This window comes from Megascapheus bottae, chromosome 7 (assembly GCF_031878675.1).
Source record: "Megascapheus bottae isolate mThoBot1 chromosome 7, mThoBot2.hap1, whole genome shotgun sequence".
NCBI classification, from domain to species: domain Eukaryota; kingdom Metazoa; phylum Chordata; class Mammalia; order Rodentia; family Geomyidae; genus Megascapheus; species Megascapheus bottae.
The window spans coordinates 58,938,145-58,959,820 of NC_143515.1; the positions used below are offsets into that span (position 1 = coordinate 58,938,145).

General features: G+C 43.0%; 1 protein-coding gene across 1 annotated transcript; it reads left to right on the top strand.

The window, feature by feature from the left end:
* The first annotated feature begins 123 nt into the window (after positions 1-123).
* Cdc42ep3 (CDC42 effector protein 3) lies at positions 124-20,976 on the top strand. The gene is made up of 2 exons (XM_090337132.1): positions 124-361; positions 18,374-20,976. The coding sequence occupies exon 2, from the start codon at positions 18,610-18,612 to the stop codon at positions 19,372-19,374; it is 765 nt and encodes a 254-aa protein (XP_090193258.1). The 5' UTR covers positions 124-361; positions 18,374-18,609; the 3' UTR covers positions 19,375-20,976.
* The last annotated feature ends 700 nt before the right edge of the window (positions 20,977-21,676 follow it).

Genomic DNA, 21,676 nt, shown 5'->3' on the forward strand with positions numbered 1-21,676 from the left:
GCACAGGTACCGCGGCCGCCCGCAGGCTCCGCCCCCGCCGCCGCAGGCCCCGCCCCGCAGGCCCCGCCCCTCCGCCCCGCCCTCCGCAGGTTCAGGGCTGGCGTCCCGCAGCCGCGCGCTCAGTCCGGGGCTTACACCTTCCCTCCTCTCCGCGGCCCCGCAGCGCGCCGCGGCCGAGCCGATTACGGAGCCCGCCGGAGATCCGGCCACCGACCTGAAGCGTCTCGGTGTGGTCCCCGGGCGGATACCGACCGCCGTGAGCACGCGCCGCGCCTGAATCTGCGCGCCACCCACACGGACTGCGAGCGCCCGCGGGAGGCGTCGGCGACCGGCCCCGGGGAGGAGGTGCCGCGGCTAGGGGGTAAGTGGTGCCCGCCCAGACCCCCGGTCTACCTGCGAGCCTACCCGCCGCGCCGAGGGTGATGGCTTCCGGCGCTCGGTCGCGTTCGGCTCGGGAGGACCCGGGGCGCCGCCTGCTCTCCTGGGGTGCGGGGAGCCTCGGGGCTGGAAACCCAGCCTGGGGCGGGGGCCGGCGGTCCCGGAGCGCACTGTCCCCCTCGCCCCCCGGGTCTGTGCCCACTACCTTTCAGGGTTGGGACTGCGGGGCTGCAAGACACCCCCCCCACACACACACCCCGAACGGTTGACAGCCATTCCTGGGCGCCCCTCGCGGTTCTCCACCCGCGAGCAAGCAGCACTTGACTGCCGCGCCCCTCAGGTTTTGTATCTGCACCGGGATGGCACTTGGGGTGCACCCGCACGTCTGTGGGGCAGCCCCCCCACCCCACCCTTGGGTGCCCTCTCCTCACGGGCGACGTGGTGACGAGGCTGCCGACCTCCAGGTCTGGCAGTTGAATTGTTTCCGTGGTTTCTTAACAGCTAAGCGTTTACAAGATTTTCTCTCTCCTTTTTAGCAACTGTTTTGACACAGTCTGGTATCAGACACGGGAGGACGGATGGATCGGGCCAGTCTTCTTTTTTTTTCCTCCTGTTTGAATTACTATACTCCATCCCCTCCTGTCGCCCTTTGAGAGGCATGTGTTTCATCTTATAAATAGAAAGTCGCATATTTTTTGGCAGGACCTCCTTTATACTGTACCGTCTAGGAGAGGTCAGTTTAAAAATAAATATGCACTTGAATGTTACATTACCGAGCCAGGCTGGAGCTGGGACAAGCTTCGTGGATAGCATCATCAGAGCCCAGAGCACAGCTGTGTTGAAAGGAGGAAAAGCCCCAGAGCGCAGCCCAAGCTGACAGTCAAGTAATTACATTTTGTCTTAAAAAAAAAAAAGTGAGTAAATTAAAATGGGGGTGGGAAAAGGAATGTCAGGAGAATTTGGAACATGACTCTTTCCAGCCCCCGTGTATTCAGGGGGAGTGGGCTGCTGATGTGTTCTGAGTGTGTTGGGGGCTTTGGGGAGGAAGCTGAGGGAGACAAAGGTTCCTTCTCCAATTCCCAGCTCTCAGCTTCACAGTGGAGTTTTTTGGGTGGGGGAGGGGGGAGGTAGTTTTGTGGGGTTTTGTTTGTGTTTTATTTTTTTAAAGATTAAAAATTAGGGGAGCAGATAACCCAGTTCCCAGTTTTAACAGCAAAGGCAGTCTTGGGATTTCCTCCCCAAATCATGGGGAGAATAAAAGGCTAAGCCAGGAAGCAGCAGAATGCCTTAAACTGAGTCAGTTTAAAAGTCTCTAAAACACAGCTTCTTTTTCCCTGTCCCCCACCCAGACTAGTTCCAGAAGTCTCTCTTGGACATTACCTGTAGTGCAGGGGGTAGAGAATGAACTCTGACTGAAATGGGAGGGAGGAGGCCGTTTGTAAATTGTTTAGTGCTGTCTCATGTAAAACAAATGATACAGACTTGTGTAGTCAGAGAATGGTTGACAATTCTTTTTCAAGGCTTCCGAAAAATCATGGATTTCTCAATAGGCTTCATCCATGGCAAAAAAAACAAAAAACAAAAAACAGGACTACCCACCCCCCAAGGCTCACAGATAAGAACTTCAGAGGACTCTGAAAGCCTTCAGGGATCTCCAGTAATTTCTGTTTTCCAGTGGTGTCATCTGCTAGAGATTTACATTATGAATTCCATGACTGGAACACGGTGCTAAGGGCGACATGCAATAAGACATGCCCCTGCAGACATGCACTAAGAGGAGCTCCCCTCTCTTAATCTGAGCCTGAAATTCTGTTCATAGAAGACAGCTAGAGTGGTGTTTCCCTCCCCCTTCCTATGCTTTTTTTCCCCTTCTTATTGCAAAGTTAAATGTGGTGCGAGACACATAAACAGAAAGGCTGGACAATGATCGCAGAAGGGCTCTCCCCCAGCTCCTTTGCCCTGTCTGCTCTCCAGCTTTTCCTTTAATGTGGTAGTTTGTTTTATGTCCAGCATATTCACAAAAGCTGCCCCATTCCACTTGTAAAATTCCTGGTATTCAACAGCAGTGAGGGTAAAGTCACTTTAACTTGTATCACCTAAAAATTTTTGTTAAAAAAAAAACCAAGCTATAACATTTTTACAAGCTGTTTACCCATTAGCTATAGCATGTGTCCAGTGGGTGGAATACATTTCTCTTTTAAAGTATATAAGTTCTTGCCTTTAGTCTGATTTTATATAGGCCTAGGCCAATTTCTTTCTACCTAGACTCTGGTTTTCTTCTCATTGATTGAATAAGAACTTAACATCTATTTTAAAATATGCAGGGTGTTTGCCAGAGAACAAATATAGTTATTTGAAACGAGTGTATTCAGCCAGCCACAAATCTGTACCCAAGCATGCAAGGCTGAGAATTCTTCAGATGTTCTCACTTTTGATGTAACAACTACTTCCAGCCTGAAGTCTATCCTGAGTCCTCATTTCTAACTATCATTCTACGAAAGAAGAAATGCTTATACCAAATCTTATAGGTGTGGAGACTGAGGACATACCAGATTATATTAGTAACCCAAATTGAGAAAGTAAATACCTAAATTTGCATATGCAAAATGTACAACTTTCTGAAGTCAGCAATTATTTGAGTGAAGGAGAGAAAAAGTGCCTTGAACTTATGAAGTCCCTGGGTCAGACTAGCCTCATTCTGGGGCTAATGCTTATGTGACTTTGAGCAAGTGACAACCTGCGCATTTCAGTTTGTCCATTGTAACTCACAGTGGCAATGTTATTCTGAATATTCAAGGAGTGGAACAATGTGACACCGGATTATCATTCCTGCTTCCAAATAGGCATGAAACCATTAATGTTTTCAATGTTGCTTGGTTTTGCTAGGTACTTAATACTGGCCCTCTTAATTAATATCTGTAACTTGGCTTTGAGGTTGATGGGATTGCCCCTCTCTTCTCAGAACAGTTTTAGTGACTTGGCCAAGATCACACAGCTAGGTAAGTAGTGGTAGCAGGATTTGAACTCGTCTGTTTCATGTACCTAATATCACACCCTCATGACTTGGAAAGAGCCTTTGGAAAGCTATTAGGTCCCATTATTGTTATGGCTTTTGGCCTCTGTCATTTGTATAACTCTGTGTGGAACTGTATCACCACCCAAAGGAAGATAACAGTAATTGCTAGCCTTAGGGAATAGAGTAGGAAGTATTTACTAATTAAAGATATCTTGGTCCCATATGGATAGTAACCTTCTTCTACACTGAATCCAGCATGAATCTGCTTGAGTTAACATCAGCAGTTTAATTTAGACCCAGAGATTTACTAGGTACAAATATGGAACTCAAAAATGAGAAAGGAAGACCTGCCATCACCAGAGAGATAGCATTTCAGAGGCCAGGAATGCAGTTGAACTCTCATGTACTATGTGCAAAAGGCCTGTCCTGAAGTCCTGACAATAACAGTATTACTCCTAGCAGAGAGAAAGGCAGGAACCACAAGAGGCTACACAACAGGAAGGCCTTGGCTCTGTCCTTGATGAATGGGGCCAGTAACAGTTGTGCACATGCCCTGGATGCTGCTAGATAAACTTCTGGTGTGAAAGATAAAGCAAGAAGGCTTCAGACATGTAGAGACTGTGTTGTGTGCTCAAGACAGCCTGCCAAGCTTTCACTGCCCTTTGATGCTCTGGGAAGTCACCCAGGAGCTGCTCAGAATGCAACATAGCTTCCAAAAGGCATCACTTAGAATAGCTCAGGTTGCCTATAAAACAGAGGTGACAGCCCTGGAGCTGTCCAGTTTCTGTGGAACCTTCTGTGCTCTATCTTTGCCCCCTCCTTTTAAAGACCACAAAACAGAACAATACCCACAAACCATGTTAAGAAAGCCAAGTAGATGTACAGCAATAGTTAGATAGCTCTTCCTTTAAAAAAAATACAGTAAAAATAAAAACAAAATAAAAAACCTTCTTTGGCCTCAATAGATTTCAATGCTAACTTCCACCAGAGCTGAATAATAAACTTTGACAATACTTTTGGTGGAAAAGCTGTTTAAAATTTTTAACTATACAGCTTTGTAATATGAAACATAACATTGATATTTTGTTTGTTCTACAGGGTCTCTGTAATACAGGCTGACCCAAAACTCTCAATCCTCCTATCTCAGTGTCCTGAGTGCCAGGATTACAGATGTATGCCACTATGCTTAAGGGGTGAGGAGACTATTTCTAAGTGGTCTAGTGAACAGTAAAAATTGGTGAGCTCCAAACTAGTGTTTATTTTGTCCTTATTGTTTATTTGTCATTATTGAATACTAGAACCCTAGAATCCCAAATTTAAAATGAAAAGAAGAAAGGATTTTTGTTTCAGTGAGTTTGGAAATGTTTGCATATTCTAGAAAGTTAGAATTGGTCATAGATCAACAGCTAGAAAATACAACTCTACCTAACATGCAAACTGAGAAGTGATTGTATCAGGAAATGGTTCTGTGGGAAATCATCTGGAAGAAGGGCTCTGTCTGCAGGACTTTACAAGGGGGTGACTGTACCAGTGTTCACAGTGATCTCTACAGAGATCAGGTCCAGAGTATCTTGCACAGAAGAGCTGCAGGACAGGTCTGACAGAAGACATACACTAGTACATAGAAGAAGCTACATCCTTCAGTATGTCCTAGCATTGCAGGAACACAAGGTATCCTTGACAACGAAAAATAGGTTGGAATGGGAATAGAACTGGAAGAGTGTATCAGAACATGCTGGCTTGGCTAGAGGCATGACTCAAGTGGTAAAGTACTAGCTGTGAGCAAGATGATGCCAGCAAATGCCTCATGGTTCTGTGATGGGGACCATCCAAAGACTAGCGATCAGAAAGCAGAGGTTGTAATCTTAGTTCTGATCCAAATGGCATAACTTTGACTTCATAGGGTCTCCTCATCTCTAACATGAAGCATTTGGTGCTAGAATCTCAAGGCTAGAATGCAATGAGTCAGGATCTGTGTTACCTATTGGCATAGCTATCATGCTAATAATAAATCCCTGAGTTGGAAGTCATTAGAGCAATATAGCTCTCTAGGACAGCAGGCTGGAAAGTAGGAACTTCAAAGGCAGGCCTCTATGTAGACAGCTTACACATTTGGGAATCTGTCATGTTCTAGTAACAACCAGAAGGTCATATGTGTACACATATGATGCCAGTAATTGATCACTGTCATGCCTTTAGTTGGAAAAGGTATGTTCTGTTCAAATACATCATGATAATTTAGGCTTCATACCTTTTTAAAACAAGCAAAGATACTTTGGGTGTAATGAGGTTTTGCTGTTTGGAATGATTTCTTATCCTTTTTATTTATGTATTTATTTGAACTTTTTTTTTCTTGTCAAGGGTCAGTTCAGACTGGATTTTTACCACAGCAAAAGACAAGGCTCTATGCTTTGGGGCGAGCAGCTGGCCACAGGGCAGACCCTTTTCCACCTAGCTTTCTGCTCTTCTCTGGCAGCCACTGCCTTCTAGAACCTTGTAGAAGGTATGGTCCCCAGGTGGGTTCTGGGACTTATGCTCATGAATCCTGCGCAGCAAGCTTTAGAGGGCTGTAGCTCTTTCAGCCACGGTCTCAATCAATGTCAGCTTACAGTAAGCTTCTGGTAAACTAAAATGCCCAGGTCTATTTTGTTTAAGAACTGCCAGCCACATCCTGCCTGGTTCTGTACTTACATGATTACATAATTAACTTTTACCCAGTGCAGGACTTCCTCCTCCTCACTGTTTTCATCCTCCCCCTCTCAGTCTGTCAAGGTGATTTTGGAGCCCCATTTGTCTAAGGTGCTGGCAGGCTCCTTGAGGGTCCCATGCTATCTGCAGATAAGGTCATCTGTAGTGCCTATCTAGTCAGCTGGCCTATCAGTGAGATTCTTCTCATGCTTAGCTAAAATCAGCCTTTGGTGTATAATCTACCCATCTAGCAACTCTCACAAAAGAAAACCCAGTTGCTATGTGAACTTATCAGTGCCTCAAACAGTGCTCAAAATTCAATTTCTTAAAGATACGATAGTCACTAGTAGTTCCTTTTCTGTCTTATGTTGAAAATCTCAAGTTCTTTGTTTGGGAATGTACATGTAGTCCACTGCTTGCCTAGCGAGCAGAAGGCCCTGAGTTTGATCTCTAGCACTGCAAAACAAACAAAAATCAAGTAATAGCCTATGTGTATTTTTTAATCTATTGTGTAGATATCTTTCTGGGGCTCTAAAATATGGTTGCTTAATCAGAAGGACACAAGTATTTGTAGGACCTCAGGCTGTTACTTCATCAAGCCTGGGAAATCATGCCTCGTAAGAAGTATCAAAACCCTTTCCCAAGACTGCTGCTCCACCTTGAGCTTCCCTTTTCTGTAGAATGACTATTGTAATTTCTTGAGGTTTCCCAATACATGTTAGATCACATGGGCCAATTTCCCCTTTACCAGTTTCCTTTTGGAAGGAAAAGTCAGAAGAGTGGGCTCATTGTTTTCTCCTCTTTCTTTCAGTTGCACTTGACTATAGCCAAGGGAATTGAATCATTCAGGGATCTGTGTTGTCAAATTTGCCTTGAGTCTTAACTCTCTAAGACTCTTATTTGCGCATTCCAGACATGGATAGAAGTCATTTCCCTTTTCAAAAGCTTGTCCACAAATATTTGTTATAATCCCAGAGAGCTGTACATCTTGTAAAATTAGTCTGGTTTGTACTGATACTCTGTTAAGATGTTACTGTACATGGGTCGGGGAAAGTTAAAATGCCTTACAGATAGGAAAATGAAAGAAAGCCTTTCTCATCAGTAAACAGAGGATGATGTCTTGTTAAACAGTTTTTGTTTTTCCTGTAGGAGTAGTAGACAGACTCCATCTTCTATGTTCAACAGGGCAAACAGGCTTGAAAAGGAAGCTGCTCAAAGCTGTTAAGCTTTCTTGTTTGTTCATTTACTCCATAAACATTTATTCAGTACCTCCTGTGAAAAAAAAGATAATTCTTTCTGAACTAGGTATGATGTTGTAGGTCTGTAATCCCAGCACTTGGGTGGCTGAGGCAGGAGAATCACAAATTTGAGGCTAACCTGGGCTAGACAAGAAGATAGACTAATTATAAAAAAGAATCTCACTCCTACAGCATACAGGGTGGCCTGTGTAGTCACATGCTCTCTTATCTCATGGCTGTAGGGGTGGGCCTGTCCTCAGCGAGTGCGTTTACCAGAGGATTCTTGCTAGCTCACTCTGGGATAGTTTGGAAGATAAAGTAGGAGAGCAGAGATGCAAGAAGACAGATGAGGAGCTCATACCCTGATATAGCAACAGAGAGACTGTGAGGAACAGAAGTAAGGTAGAACCAGTGAAGTAGATAGAGAGACATAATGAGACTATGGGGAATGAGGTAGGTGGAGGAAACAGGATGACGGTTGGGTTTGGGATTTAGAGAACTTTCTGCCAGTTACTAAGAGAAGAAAGTGGGGGAGTCATATGCCTTGTCCAGGCAGAAGGAAGAAGAAAGATTTCCCATCTTCAGGAGAAAAAGTCCAGTGCTTCTCCAACTCAAGTCAGGGCCGCTGTCTGCTTGTTTGTTTCAATTTTCAGCCCAGTATAAGAGACTACTGTGTACAGTGGAGTAACAGCTTGGGCTACATGTACCTCTTATGCAAGTTCAACTAACTACATAGCCCAGACTTACCCATAGAGGGGGGGGGAAAACCCTACAGATTGTATGTTTGATTGTTATATCAATGGCAAAGCATTCTCAAGAGTTTCCTTTTTAAAATGTATTTCTCTGTCTTTCAAGTTGTGGTACAAAGGGGTTCCAGCTCAGTAAATCAGTTTATAAATACAACCTATCTTGTTTGATGTTACCCCTTTTACCTTTCTCCCCCATCTTTTCCAGCTCCACTCAACACAGACGCTCCAGTTACATAATTCCATTTTCATAATATATACATTGAATGTAATTACTATATTTGGTCATCTTTCCTCTCAATCATCTACCAAGAGCTTATTTTTAATTTCTGTATTAATGGATCCTGTGATCCTGGTTATGGCCTCACGTAAAGTAGCTCTGCTTCAGCCTTATGTATGTCCACAGCCACTTGCCAGTAAGTTGCAGTGGTCAGACAGTCCGTCATGAAACTCTGTAGGAAGGCCAATTTGAGGCTGGGGTGTAGGCTTCTGTCAGGATATTGTAGTTTAGACTTTGAGGACCACATACAGTCAGTCCCCCAGTTACTCAACTCTGGCCATGTTGGGCAAGAACAGCTATACTAAGGTTTCCCAACTACTGAGACCAGATAATCTTTTGATCTGGGGACAGTCTCTGAGAAATAGAGACTGCCTGCAGCATTCTTCACCTAAATCATGAGAATCAATTCAAGAATGTCTCCAGACATTGCATTATGACATCCCCATCTGGGGATTGGGGGAAGCAAAACCACCTCCAGTGAGAATCAGTGCACTGTGGGCAATACTTAAGTGAATGTTTATTCATCCATTATGTAATCCATTAAAACTTTAGCTATACATACATACATACATACATACATACACACACACAAATACACACACATATATACATATGTAGGTGTTTATATGTGTATATATACATATATATATATGAAAGAACAACAAGGTGCTGGATTTGACTCACCTACTATAGTTTATATATAGACCCTTGGTTTAAAAGATGGGCAGAAGGAAAACTGAAAGAGCCTATTCAGCAAAATTTGAGGCCTTTTGTGTTCAGAACCCACAGGAGGCTCTGTAGGTGAACCAAAATGAAAAGACTTAGCAACTGAAGTCATCGCTTTTAGCACCTTTGTTTACCTTAGTATTTTTGAGCTTTACTGTTTACCTAGAGGTATTAGACATACAATCACAAAGCCAAAAAACAGGAAAATGACAAATCAAATAAGCTCTACACAAACCTGGCAGCCTTGAGGCCGGATTACGTGAGGTGGCATAGAGAAGACTTCCTCCAGTAAGGAAATGACTATGAAGCAGGTCTCAGAGGATGTGATGATTAGTGGCTGATGGTGAGAAGGTAGGAGAGCATTCTAAGGAAAGAACTTAGAGTTCTTAGTTTCAGAAACTTTGGGAGGAAGTGAAATGTCAATAGCAAGGAAAGGGAGCTATTGTCCCTGGAGAAAGCTGTGTGATTGTCACATGCATGTGCTTCCTCTGAGAAAAGAATTAGCAGCTCTTAACAACATTTTTCTAAGAACAGGATGTTTGTTTTCTAACTTGAGGTACCTCCTCAGCTCAGGAAACTTTAAAAAAATTTTTTTTAATCTTTTGACCTTTACTATAAACTGAAATTCCACTTGAGATTCTTTTTGACAATAGCAAAAGGACAGAGTTGGAGGGTGAAGTGTCTAGGACCTCTTTTTTATTCACTATTAGGGTCTGACAAGGCCAAGGTGGCTTCGCTGCCTGTCATTGCCAGGGAAATCTCGTGTTGTAAGACATTAGATAGTATTGGTTGGCAGTTCTCATGTGATCAGGTTGACAGTAAAGCTGTGACTAGAATTCTAATTACTTATCTTTTGGTGGATTGGCCTGAAATATGAGCTTAAGCTGAGATTATGTCCTATGAGATATGTTCCAGGTATTACAGGAGGTGATAACTTGCTTGGCTATCTGAGAAAGAGTTTTGGTTTTAGCTATTACTCTTCACATGTGTCCTGTATTATGATGCAAGTTCAAACTGGTTAACGGACGTAACACCACTGAACTTGAAGTTCAACTGCATGCCTTATGTTGTGGGAAGAAGAAAAATAAATGTGCCCTGCTCACAGAAATTCTGCCTAGTTAGGTAGTATATTCATCCATCCATCCATCCATTCATTCATTCATTCATCCAATGTGTGTGGATAGGCAAGGATATGCATTAATAGAAAGGTATTTGCCATGGAGCTGGTGAAGAATGAATTGGTCGCTGCCATATATTACAATATACTCAGTATTGGTTTGATGCAGAGGAACTGTGTTTCAGTCCATTCAAGGAGTAGGGATGATTGTAGTGGGCTTTACCATCTTGGTAAAGCCTTCATCTTTCGTCCCTTCATCCCACCAGGGGAATGGAGTATTTAGAATTTATCTGTCATAAGGCAAAAGACTAGGAACATGGCCATCAAATTTCACAGGGAGTAATAGTCCCTAATCTGGATATCTGTCAACTTACTTTGGATCATTTGAGATAGTAGATATCCATTCATCTGTTTGGGGGCATCCTGGCTCATCCCACAGTTTAGCTGCTGTGAACAGGGTTGCAATAAACATGGACAGCCCATGTTCTTTGTATGTAGTGACCAGGAAGGGCACATTTGCAAGATGAAGCTCAGTTTGATCATTCTGCTGTGTTACAATTGGGGTTTTGCATTAGAGTAATTTCTGACTTAAATGTTTGTAGTTCTTCTTGTGAGCAACTCAGCAGCTTCTCAAGTTCCTTGCTTTTAAGAAGAGTTTAGAAAGAATATTATGGTCAAATATTGTTGAAAGTCAAAATCAATTCCTATACTGGTATAGTCTCACAGGAAGTCAGATCCATTAGTTATGATGCATGTCAGCAGTTCACAGCCATGGCCTTATTAGGTTCCTATCCATCAAAGAAGAGTGCTGCCTGGGTGCTTCTGACCAGCCCTGAGGCTGAGCCCTCTGTGAAACCAGTCATGCAGAATGAGCCAGGCATGAGAGAACTTGCTTCAGTGTAACTGTCAGGAATCAGTGTCCATACTAGATCCTCCCCATTAACTTACTTTTATAGAGAAAAGGCCCTAATGGCCTCTCTTCAAAAGCATTGGGACCCAGTGGGATGGGTGTTCTGTCATCCAATTTTGCTTCTAAAAGATCTTTCAGAGAGTACAATTAGGTCCTATAAATGTGTGGAATGAATACAACTGAGCAGTAAGTCTCATATGGAATGTTTGTGTCCCTATATAAACAGGGTTGTAAAAGGAAAGTAAATACAAGCCATAGCTGAGTCATAAATAAGAAGTCCACTTATAAATAATTGAAGGTGAGGAAGTGTATTAGACTTTCTGAGTAAGTCCATAAAATACAACCTACTCAGTCTGGTAAGGATTGTACAATGCAGCCTAGCCATGGGGAACTAGGCTAATGGAGCTTGCTGTCTTGTAGCATATAGTTCTGCTCCCAGTTTAGAGGCTATGAGGAGAGGATAAGAATCTAAAAATAGAAAAGGCATCATAGCCTCTCAATTGAGTGGAGTGGAACAGACTAAAAATATGAAAGGCATGTTCTTCAGGATGTTCTTTGGTTACATTGAATGCTGCCTTAGATTTTCATTTAAGTTTGGTATTGAATTTCTAACACTATGATTTCCATCACCTAGAAATTTAAAGTGCTTCTTTGTGTATCTTAGACAAGCCTTCTTACCGAGGTTTACAATTCATTAACAAGAATGCTAACATTGAAGTAGTAACTTGAGTTTTCTGCTACCAAAGGTTGGCTAGTCATCTCTTTATATTAGTCAGAACAGCTGAATTTGAACAGAAAGCCTTTTTAAGGGATGTTCTATAAAGGTAAACATCTTTATAGTCTTTATATGGAAATATAAATATATAGTCTTTGTATGGGAATGTGATAAGGGACCATATGGAAATAGTAGTGATAATATTTCTGCCTGGGAGGTTTTACATACATTAGGGAAGCTCCAGCTAATGTTCTTCCCTACAGACCCCTCCCCAGACCCTCATTCCATGACCTGTCTGCTGCCTTACACCACTTCCCTGACAGTCCATTCCATTTTCCAAGGAATCTGTGTTGCTCTTTAGAGAAGCCTGAATCTGTTTGCCCTAGGGCTTTCTAGAACAAGCTAATCCCTTTTCCGAGAGAATTAAAGCAATCCTTCAGATCCCTACAGATTAGTTTTCCCTCCCTATTAGTTTTCTTTTTTTTCCCCAACTTCTTACTGAACAAGTTCAGTTATCCTCCTTAGAACATGTAGGAACATGTTCTTGATAGCCTTTATCCTTTCTGAAGTGTGAAACCCAGGGCGTCCAATATCATTTTCTGGGGACTCATCTTCTCGTAGTTGATAGAAGAGAGAAATAAATACTCTAGAAACAATTAGGGGTGGGGAGTGGTGGAAGCCTCATCCTCCTTCCTTAGGACAGTTGGTTCTGACAGGAAAGAAGAACAACTTAATCTTTTTCACTGGCTGAGTGCTAGGAGGAAGGATGCACAGCTACGTTGCTGGGACAAAGGATGACAGGATCAGAAGTTGAGATACCCTTCAAGGAAGTAATAACAAGCCAGTAAGCGGAAGGAGAGGCAAGCTCACGTCCTGTAAGCAGAAAGGAAAGGACCTCAGGTCCCTCAGGACTGACCTAGGCACCCTGTCTCCACACCTGCTGTTTTCACACGTGTGTTTTAAATTAACATTGCAGACTATTTTTCAGGATGCATGAAATTTTTTGTTCCCATTCCACAAAGAATCTAAAAACAATTAGTAGACAAACCAGACATTCCTTTCTTAAAATAAATGGATTTCTAAATAATCTCTACCTTTTGTTCTTTTCAGAGCCCAGTGAATTGCCAGTACAATTGACTGAGTAATTCAAGACCTAATTCCCCTGATTCGCCTCCCCCATCCCTCATGGCCCCTTGCTTTTCCTCACCAGTTGGCCGTTGCTCTGTTTGGATATTTTCATCATTATTTTGTTTGTCAAAGGATTGGTAAAGAAATGAAGCCAGCCAGGAATGGTGCCTGTTAACCCCAAATACTCAGGAGACAGAGGCAGGAAGATCATGAGTTCGTGGCCAATCTGGGCTGCACAGCAAGATCTCATCTGAAAAAAAAAAACAAAAAAAAACAACCTCAAAGACTACATTAGGTTTTTTTTTTCTTACTATTGCTATGATCATTTTTCATTGTTTTCACTGTCATTTATGTTCAAGGCAATCATTAGGAATGAGAATTGTTTATCCTGGTGCAGGAATGACAAGCTAGCACTTGGCTATCCTTACCGTCTTTTGAGGTCCTCTGTTTCCTGTCTTGACACACTTTGATTTTTTCACAGATACTTGTAATGAAAATCCTGTCCATCTATAGCTGGATACCATGTGCTAGGCAGTCCCTCCCACCTGGAGAGAGGGGGATAGGGGGCTGGACCCCTTTTGTTGGCAAATCTTTACACCCTAACACCTAAAACTAGAATGTTTTTCAAGGAATATGATTTCCTAGATTGCTATTATTTTAAATGTCATCTAATAGGGGAAGGGAATTCACAAGCTCAGAGCAAGGGATTCACAGTCATGGAGGGTTCAGTTTTCAGGAATAGGGAAGGACTTTTGAGGGAGGTCCATGCATAGGAATCATTTTCCCCATATGTCTTTAAAAATAGTGGGAAGATATTAGGAGACAGAGTAAAGTCAGGTCCAGACCAAGTAGGGGTGACCAGGAAAGGGGTAAAGGCAGGAAAGCCAGGGACTGAGTGTGACTGACCGATGACTAAATGGCTAGATGCCCTGGACTTCATGCTCATGCTAGTCTTGACGGACACACAGAGCTGCTGAGTCCCTTTATTTGGCTCAGGAAGTTCTGGAGAGGGCTCATTCCCCCAATGCTAGGTGAATCATTCACCTATGGCCCATTAGCCTTGCTCTCCAGCTCTGGTTCATCCACCACTCTACCGCTGCAGTCCTTAGTATCCCAAGTCGCCATTTCTGGAGATCAGGAAGAGGACTTCATGTCCAGGCATTCAGAAACAGTCCACCCAAATGTTGTTCATCTGTGTCCCTCAACCTCCCAAGCCAGAAGCTGTGCCCCGAGTCCGGGCAACTCTACTTACTGGCTGTGCACCTGAGGAGCATGTCCTGCCAGTCCTCTGTCCTGCCTCTAGGCCTGTTCTCATTGTCTATCTGCCTGAAAACACTGAGAGCTGCGATCTTTTCTATCCTTCAGCATATACATGGGTATAGCCTCGTAACGATCTTTCCCCTTATCATGATGGGGTGAGGAAAGGCCGACCTTGTAAATCTGAGGACATCATCCAGATTTGGCTTTGAATACCTTTTCCATAGAAGTGTTTGCAGGATGATCATTATTTCCTAGGTCCTACCGACTTTGCAGGGCCTAAATAACATGAAACCAGCTCTTCAAAAATATGCGGTGTGAGCCCTGTGCATTTATCTACTGTGTTTTAATATTTTTATAGGGCCAGTTAATCATATGACTTAAAATTTCAAAATCACTAAAGGAGATAGGGAGAAAGTTCCTTTCTCACCCTTGCCCTTTCTCTACATTCACTCCCCCTTCTTGAAGGCAAATACCATTATTAACTTCTTGTATGTGCTCCCAGAAATACTTTATGGATGCAAACCAGTACAAATAGATTCACATATTTTGTATCTTTTATTCCCTTTGAAAATATACATACTTCCCATTTGACCATATTAAGAGCTTCATCTCCTTTAGCTATAAATAGTATTTATGTGGATGGTATGCCTTAATTTATTTAACCAGTCCTCTGTAGATGGACATTTAGATTGTACCCAGCTCTGGGATATACTTGTGTAGACACCTGAGTATTGTTTCCAAATCCCTCAGTGTGTTGTGGAATCCAGTCAAGAGCATGGTCCATGGGCGAGAAGATACTGTCCAGCTACCTTTCAGTGAGGTTTATTGTTAATGTTCCATAGCTGGTGTACCAAAAGTCTGTTCCCCGTCCTCCTCAGCCTAGCACACGCTCTGCAAGGTTTTCACTTCATAATTTGAGAAATGACTGGATTCCCATGGTGTATTCTCCCTAAACACATGGCATGAGCTCAGACTCCTGGCCTTCTGTACGACAACATACAGTGATTCAACGTCTGTGCTTCAGTAGAGTCTCATTTGTAAGATGGGAACATTAACATACTCATAGCCCCATGAGTTCTTGTGAGTGAACAAGAACAGTTTTAGAACAATGCTGGCACAAAGAAAAGCCAATGTTGACTCCCAAGAGACCTCTGTTTGTCTGTCTGTCTGTCTGTCTGTCTGTGTATCTAGCTAGCTATTTGCCCACTTCTTACCTGTGGAGAAGCCACCCACCCTGTCAGGGAACTGCATAAGCAATAGCAGAGATGACGTGGAAAGAACAAGGAGAAATGGTGTTGAGAGGGAAATGACAGAACCCACGGAAGCTTTGTAGCTAGACCCTCCTGCTGAGTTGGAAAGTGGAGGATAGAGAAGGAGGTGATTGGTACAGGACCTTAGCTCACTACGCTGGGATCCACAGTATCCATGAGCTGGAAGAAGAGAATGGTAACACAGGGACACTTGGTCAAACCTGCCAGGCACCTTTTACCATCACACAAGCCACCTCATCTGAGGTTGTAAAATTAGCCTTTTGCCCAAAATTTCCTTTCTTTTCTTGTCTTAAAAACAACAACTTCCAGTACATTTGGGGAGCTTTTAGGACTAGCACATAGTAGAAACCTCTAAACTTTTAGAAATTTGCATCCCCGTTAATCAGTAATACTTTTAAATATTTGAAGAAAGAAAAATTGTCTTAAATCTCACTCTATAGTGATCCAGTTCTTTGTTTCCCCCTGCCCTTTCTTCTTTTACATTTAGCTTTATTTTTTTAGCCACTCCTTCCCAACCTTTGTCTCTTTGCCACTGCATAAAATCCACCTTTCCCCAGGCCAGGTGAGCCTGTAGCTGAAGGCCGCAGGACTCACTCCTATCTAGAGACTGAGCATTCCTTCCTCAGAGAAAACCAACTTTTTTCCTCCTCCTTCTTACCACCCTATATCTTTATTTGATTACAGAGTAGATGTAAGTGACCAGGCAGAGTAGCAGAGAGCTGCTCTCTGGCTGCCTCTTTTTGGGAGGTTGGAAGGAATAATGTGGATTGTGTTGTATTGGATCCTGGCCTTGCATAACCCTGTTTCCCCAGCTGACCACAGGCAGCCCTTACTTGCAGTATCTTTCCGTGGCAGCTGCCACGCTACCCCTGTGTGCCAAGGCCTCTGCTGCATGGGCAGCTAGCTGTCTGTTCCTCAGGACTGCCTCCTGCCTCCTGTGGTCTCAGCAACCCACGGGGCTGTCAGTCATCGTGTAGCCGAAGAGTCAGGACAGTAGTGCTGGGTGTCTTGTCATCTATGTGAGAAGGAATGATTGATATTTTAGGGTGTTTCTGACTTTTCTGCTGAAGCTGGGCTTTGAACCTTGATCCTCAGATCTCAGCCTTTGGGTACCATCCATTCATCCTTGCTTTCCTTTTTAGGCCTCCTTGGCTAGACAACATGCATGTCCACACATTAGGGCAGCTGCTGTTTCCTTTGCCAGTAGGTGGTGGAGCACAGTCCTTGTCACCTGCCACTGATCAGTGCATCTAAAACTCGTGTTGAAAGGAAAGAAATAAAGATGGCCCCCAGCGGCTACAAAGCAAATGTAGCAAGCCACCATCTTACCCAGCCCTTGTAATACTGCTAGGTGTTCTTCACTGCTAACTTATAGTGGTTGTAGGGAGGATGGATTTTCTGTGCTGCTAACAAATTACCACAAACTTAATGGCTTTGATTATCTCATAGTCTCTGTGAATCAGAAACTGAGCATGGCTTAGACCCAGGATCTGTCTGTGTTGGGATTAAGATGTGTCAGCTAGAGGCTCAACTGGGGCAAGATTCACTACCAAGCTCCCTAACATCCTTAGCAGAAGTCATATTCACAGGCCTTTTCTCATAGCATGACAACTTAAAGCCTCAACAATGGCAAGAGGAGAGAGAGGGGTGGGGGGGAAAGTGAGACTGCCTATTCCTCTCCTGCTGCCTTTCCCTCTCTTCTCTCTGCTTGTTGAGATAGGGCCTCTATGAGTGTTCTAGGCTGGTCTCAGATTCATGATCTGCCTGTCTTGATTACTGAGATTACGGTGTGAGATGGTGATGGCACCCCTCATATCCAGCTGTCTTTCTCATTGGCTCAGATAGTGTCTTCTGTTTTGTAACTTACTTGAGTCATGACATGCCTTTGCACAGATGCAAGTCCCAAGTTCTACCAGCAGAGGCGTTAAACTGCCAGGAGGCAGACCCTGAGGGCTACCTTAGAATCACATTTATCGCAGAAGCCTGACCAATAATGTTTCAAAATATTGCCAGATGAGAGCCCAATCTGTTAGATCTGCTTCTGTGAATGATTTTTAAAATGTCTTTGTTTGCCCCTCCTGAGGTTTGAACTTGGAGCCTACTGCTTCTACATACAAGCTCTTCTATTGGAGCCATACTTTCCTCGCCTATTATATTCTGTGATCATCGTGCTTTATATTTGAAATGAAGCAATTTTATGGTTTTCTTTCCATTTCAAAATACCTCAAACCCTGAAATTCTTGTCGTGCTACAACCTGGCTCCAACTAAAAAAAAATAATTTTGATAAGGGTGTGTTTGTCTCGTTTTAGTTCAGGGGCAAACAAAGGATTAAAAAAAAAACACTTAAGAGAAAGAAAGAGGGACTTAAAATCTTAAGGCTCAAGCCTAGGACGTAAGGACTTGAGAAACGTGAGCATGGACACACTTCTCGGAACATGTCCAAGATCCTTATCCTCTCCTAGTCTACTCACTGCTGACAGCATCTAACTAATTGGACTTGTCTGTAAAAGATATTTTGTTCTTTTGCTTTGGTTTGTGTATTAGCAAGACTAATACTGTGTTGTTACTGAGTTCTTTCTATTAATAAAATCATTATAATTAATTGAATAGTCTTACAAAGAAAGGGAGTGAGAAGTACCATTTACTAAATGATAAGCATCTAAACCAAGCCTTAACAGAATGCAACCTTTGAAGATCTGAGATCAGGTAAAGAGTCAGGAGGCTAAAGAAAGTCACTTAAAAAAAAAAAAAAACAATGATTACCTGAGAGGGAACAGGATAAACTTGGGCTTTGTGCAGGTCTGAACCTGCCATTATTATAATGTTGTGTGAAAACTCAGGCCCAAGTAGTTCAGAAGGATGGTAAGGAAGGTCATGACCTCTTTGGTTTCTTCTCCAGGTCTGCCAGTGTCGTGGAAGGAACTGGATGATGTAACCAGCCTCCAGGAAGCCTGAGGCAGCCAAAAGCTTAGCAAGGTCTCTTAGACCCTGTGTCATTTCAGAGCCACTTCTGCAGTCACTTGGCAAGAATGATATGACAGTTCGTAGCAAAAAGAACTTTCCAGACAAGTGTATTACCTGTGAAAAGAGTAGCCCTTTCCTCCTTTTGTGAAAGAGACTTGCATAAATTCCAAAATGCCGGCCAAGACCCCAATTTACCTAAAAGCTGCCAACAACAAGAAGGGAAAGAAATTTAAACTGAGGGACATTTTGTCTCCTGATATGATCAGTCCTCCTCTGGGAGACTTCCGCCATACCATCCACATCGGCAAAGAAGGCCAGCACGATGTCTTCGGAGACATTTCCTTCCTTCAAGGGAACTACGAGCTTTTGCCTGGGAACCAGGAGAAGGCGCACTCAGGCCAGTTCCCTGGGCACAGTGAGTTCTTCCGGGCCAACAGCACGTCCGACTCTATGTTCACAGAAACACCCTCCCCTGTGCTCAAAAACGCCATCTCCCTCCCAGCCATCGGAGGGTCCCAAGCGCTCATGTTGCCACTGTTGTCACCAGTGACATTTAATTCCAAACAGGAATCCTTCGGCCGGCCCAAGCTGCCCAGGCTCATCTGTGAGCCTGTCTTGGAGGAAAAAGCTCAGGAGAAAAGCAGTCTGTTGGAGAATGGGACAATCCACCAAGGAGATACCTCCTGGGCCTCCAGTGGTTCAGCATCTCAGTCCAGCCAGGGCAGAGGCAGCCATTCCTCCAGCCTGTCCGAACAGTACTCCGACTGGCCAGCCGAAGACATGTTTGAGCATCCTGCCTCCTGCGAGCTCATCAAGGAAAAGACTAAATCTGAGGAGTCCCTCTCTGACCTCACAGGTTCCCTTCTCTCCTTACAGCTGGATCTTGGGCCCTCCTTTTTAGATGAAGTGTTGAATGTCATGGATAAAAATAAGTAACAGGAAAACAGTTCCTTTCCTTTGGAATAAAAAGGTACAAAATAAACACTCCCCTCCCCCCAACTCAACTAACCACAGTTGAAGAGAAAAACTTCCCTGGCTGTTTTTTTCTTCTTCTTGCCATTAATTGTATGATACATTTTCTTAAAATAATGTACCTGTTCTTATAAAATATTTTGTATCTATTATGCCCTATTTGCAAAAACAAGTTAGAAAGCAACAACAATAACCTGGGCCGGCACCAAGAGGAAATGAGTCAGAATACATTTTCTGCAGGCATTGCTCATCAGCTCACTTTTTTTCCCCTTGTTGTTGTTTGTCTGTTTGTAAACATGTAAGAACTTTGGATTGGCCAGGAGCTGGTGCTGGCTGAACAAGGGTTGGGAGAGTCTCCCTAAGGAGTTTTAACAGCATTTTCTGAGCAAGAGGAAATCAACATGTGTTTAACACCTAAGCCTTTTTTTCCTAGACTATTTTGTACAGTATATTGTTAGAGTTCACCATAAGCAAATTTCCTGAGTGTTAAAACTTTCTGTGTTTTTGCATTTGAACAATTTAATGGGATTTGGGGATTTTTCTTGTAGTTCTTATATATTCCTGTATATTGTATCTATATTGCAAACTTTTGACTTTCTGCTACATGTTGGTTAAGACACAAGCAAGGTATTACTGTAACTAAGTTATTTTTAAAGTTAAAATATATTTTTATGTGCCTTTGGCTTTTTATTGCAGAGTCTACATTTTATAGATAATACATCAAATGTCATTTGACTTGTTTCCATTGGGGTTCCATTGTAAGCTGTGTATATGTGTATTTTGAAAAGCGTATTTGTTATCAGCTTTATTCCCTCCATCATGTGTTAGCATACTTTTAACAGAAGCCAATAATGGACTGTAAGATATAAAGGCACAGGTTCACTTATGATGCTTTTGCAGAGACTGTGGCCTATACCATGTAATATTATTTGGAAATATGGGTATTTTAGTACATTACATACTTGGATTTCTTAGGTACTTCATACCACACAATAAAAGTAAATGTTTAAATGAACTGGCTTGTTTATAGTAATAAACAAGAACATGGGGAATATTTTAAGTCTAGCTAGGAAAATTACTTCTGTAAACTGGCCTGAAACCTTTAAGGTAGGAGATGATTTTTATCATCTTCTGTGGAACTCTACTTTCTTTAGTTTTGAGATTGTTGAAACTGAGGCCCTGGACTTAATATGCAAAGTCAGGATTTAAAAAATTATATCATCCTCTTAGTGCTTCTTTCTGTGCATGTTTTCCCTTTAACCCCAATACAGAAACTCAGCCTCAGACTCACCTTGCACAACAAAGGTTTTTGCCCATAATCAGTTACCATATAAACAAGGTTAAGAAGGCCATGGAGGGCAGTTATAAGGCCCACTAAGGAGACCACGACGCCTTGAAGGTATAGGTTGAAGAAATGTGTACACATTGATTTCTGTCTTTTTCTTCACAAGCACAGCCTGCAACTGCCACTTGTACACAATGCCTGCCTGCTCTTTCTCAAGCACTTACTTTCTCTGAAATGCCACCCTCTCCAGTCCCCACCCCACCCTTCCATACACACCACGTCACTGCTTCTTGCCCTGAAAATGTGAAAGAAAACTTCAAACCTCAGATGCACCTAGTATGATCAGGTAGAATAGGAAACTGGCCCCTTCACGTAGAGTGCTATCCACCAGCCTGGTTTTACCCAGAGACTTGGCAGTGTTCATTTTCTGTTGGACCAAAATATCCTTTTCAGTTCGAGACTTCTCAGACTCCTCTCAATTAATGAGGCTGAGTCACATGAGCTCATAATTTGTAGTCAGAGCTGGCTAGATTATTTCAATATCTTCCTTGTCTTAATTACTGTTTATCAGATTTGGTCTCTCATTGTGTTCTTGTGTATGGCATAACCTCAAGGGGAAAAGATTGAGCTATTAGAGAGGAGGTGCATGTCTGTGTATTTTCTCTGCTGCCTCTCTGGAGATGATGGAGAACAGCTTTGCTGTCTGTCGTTGGATGGCATGTAAGCAATCAGGCATGAAGGTTGTTGAGCTGCTTTACTTTCCTCTCTCCAAGGCCTTTCACATACACTCTCTCTGTACATGTAATAGACTTAAGGACAAATAAGCCCCTGTTAGAAAGAGGAAACATAGCCACCGCTGGCTTATAAGTGATTTTTATTGAGTCAGGTTTCCTGCTGCCTGGCCCCTTGTCTGGGAGCAGGCACACAGCTGGTGGTGACTTTGCCTTGCAGAGGCAGTTGAGACTCACAGCTGCTGGGAGC

Coding starts and splice junctions, on each gene's coding strand:
- Cdc42ep3 (XM_090337132.1), top strand. CDS start 18,610: ATGCCGGCCAAGACCCCAATTTACCTAAAAGCTGCCAACAACAAGAAG.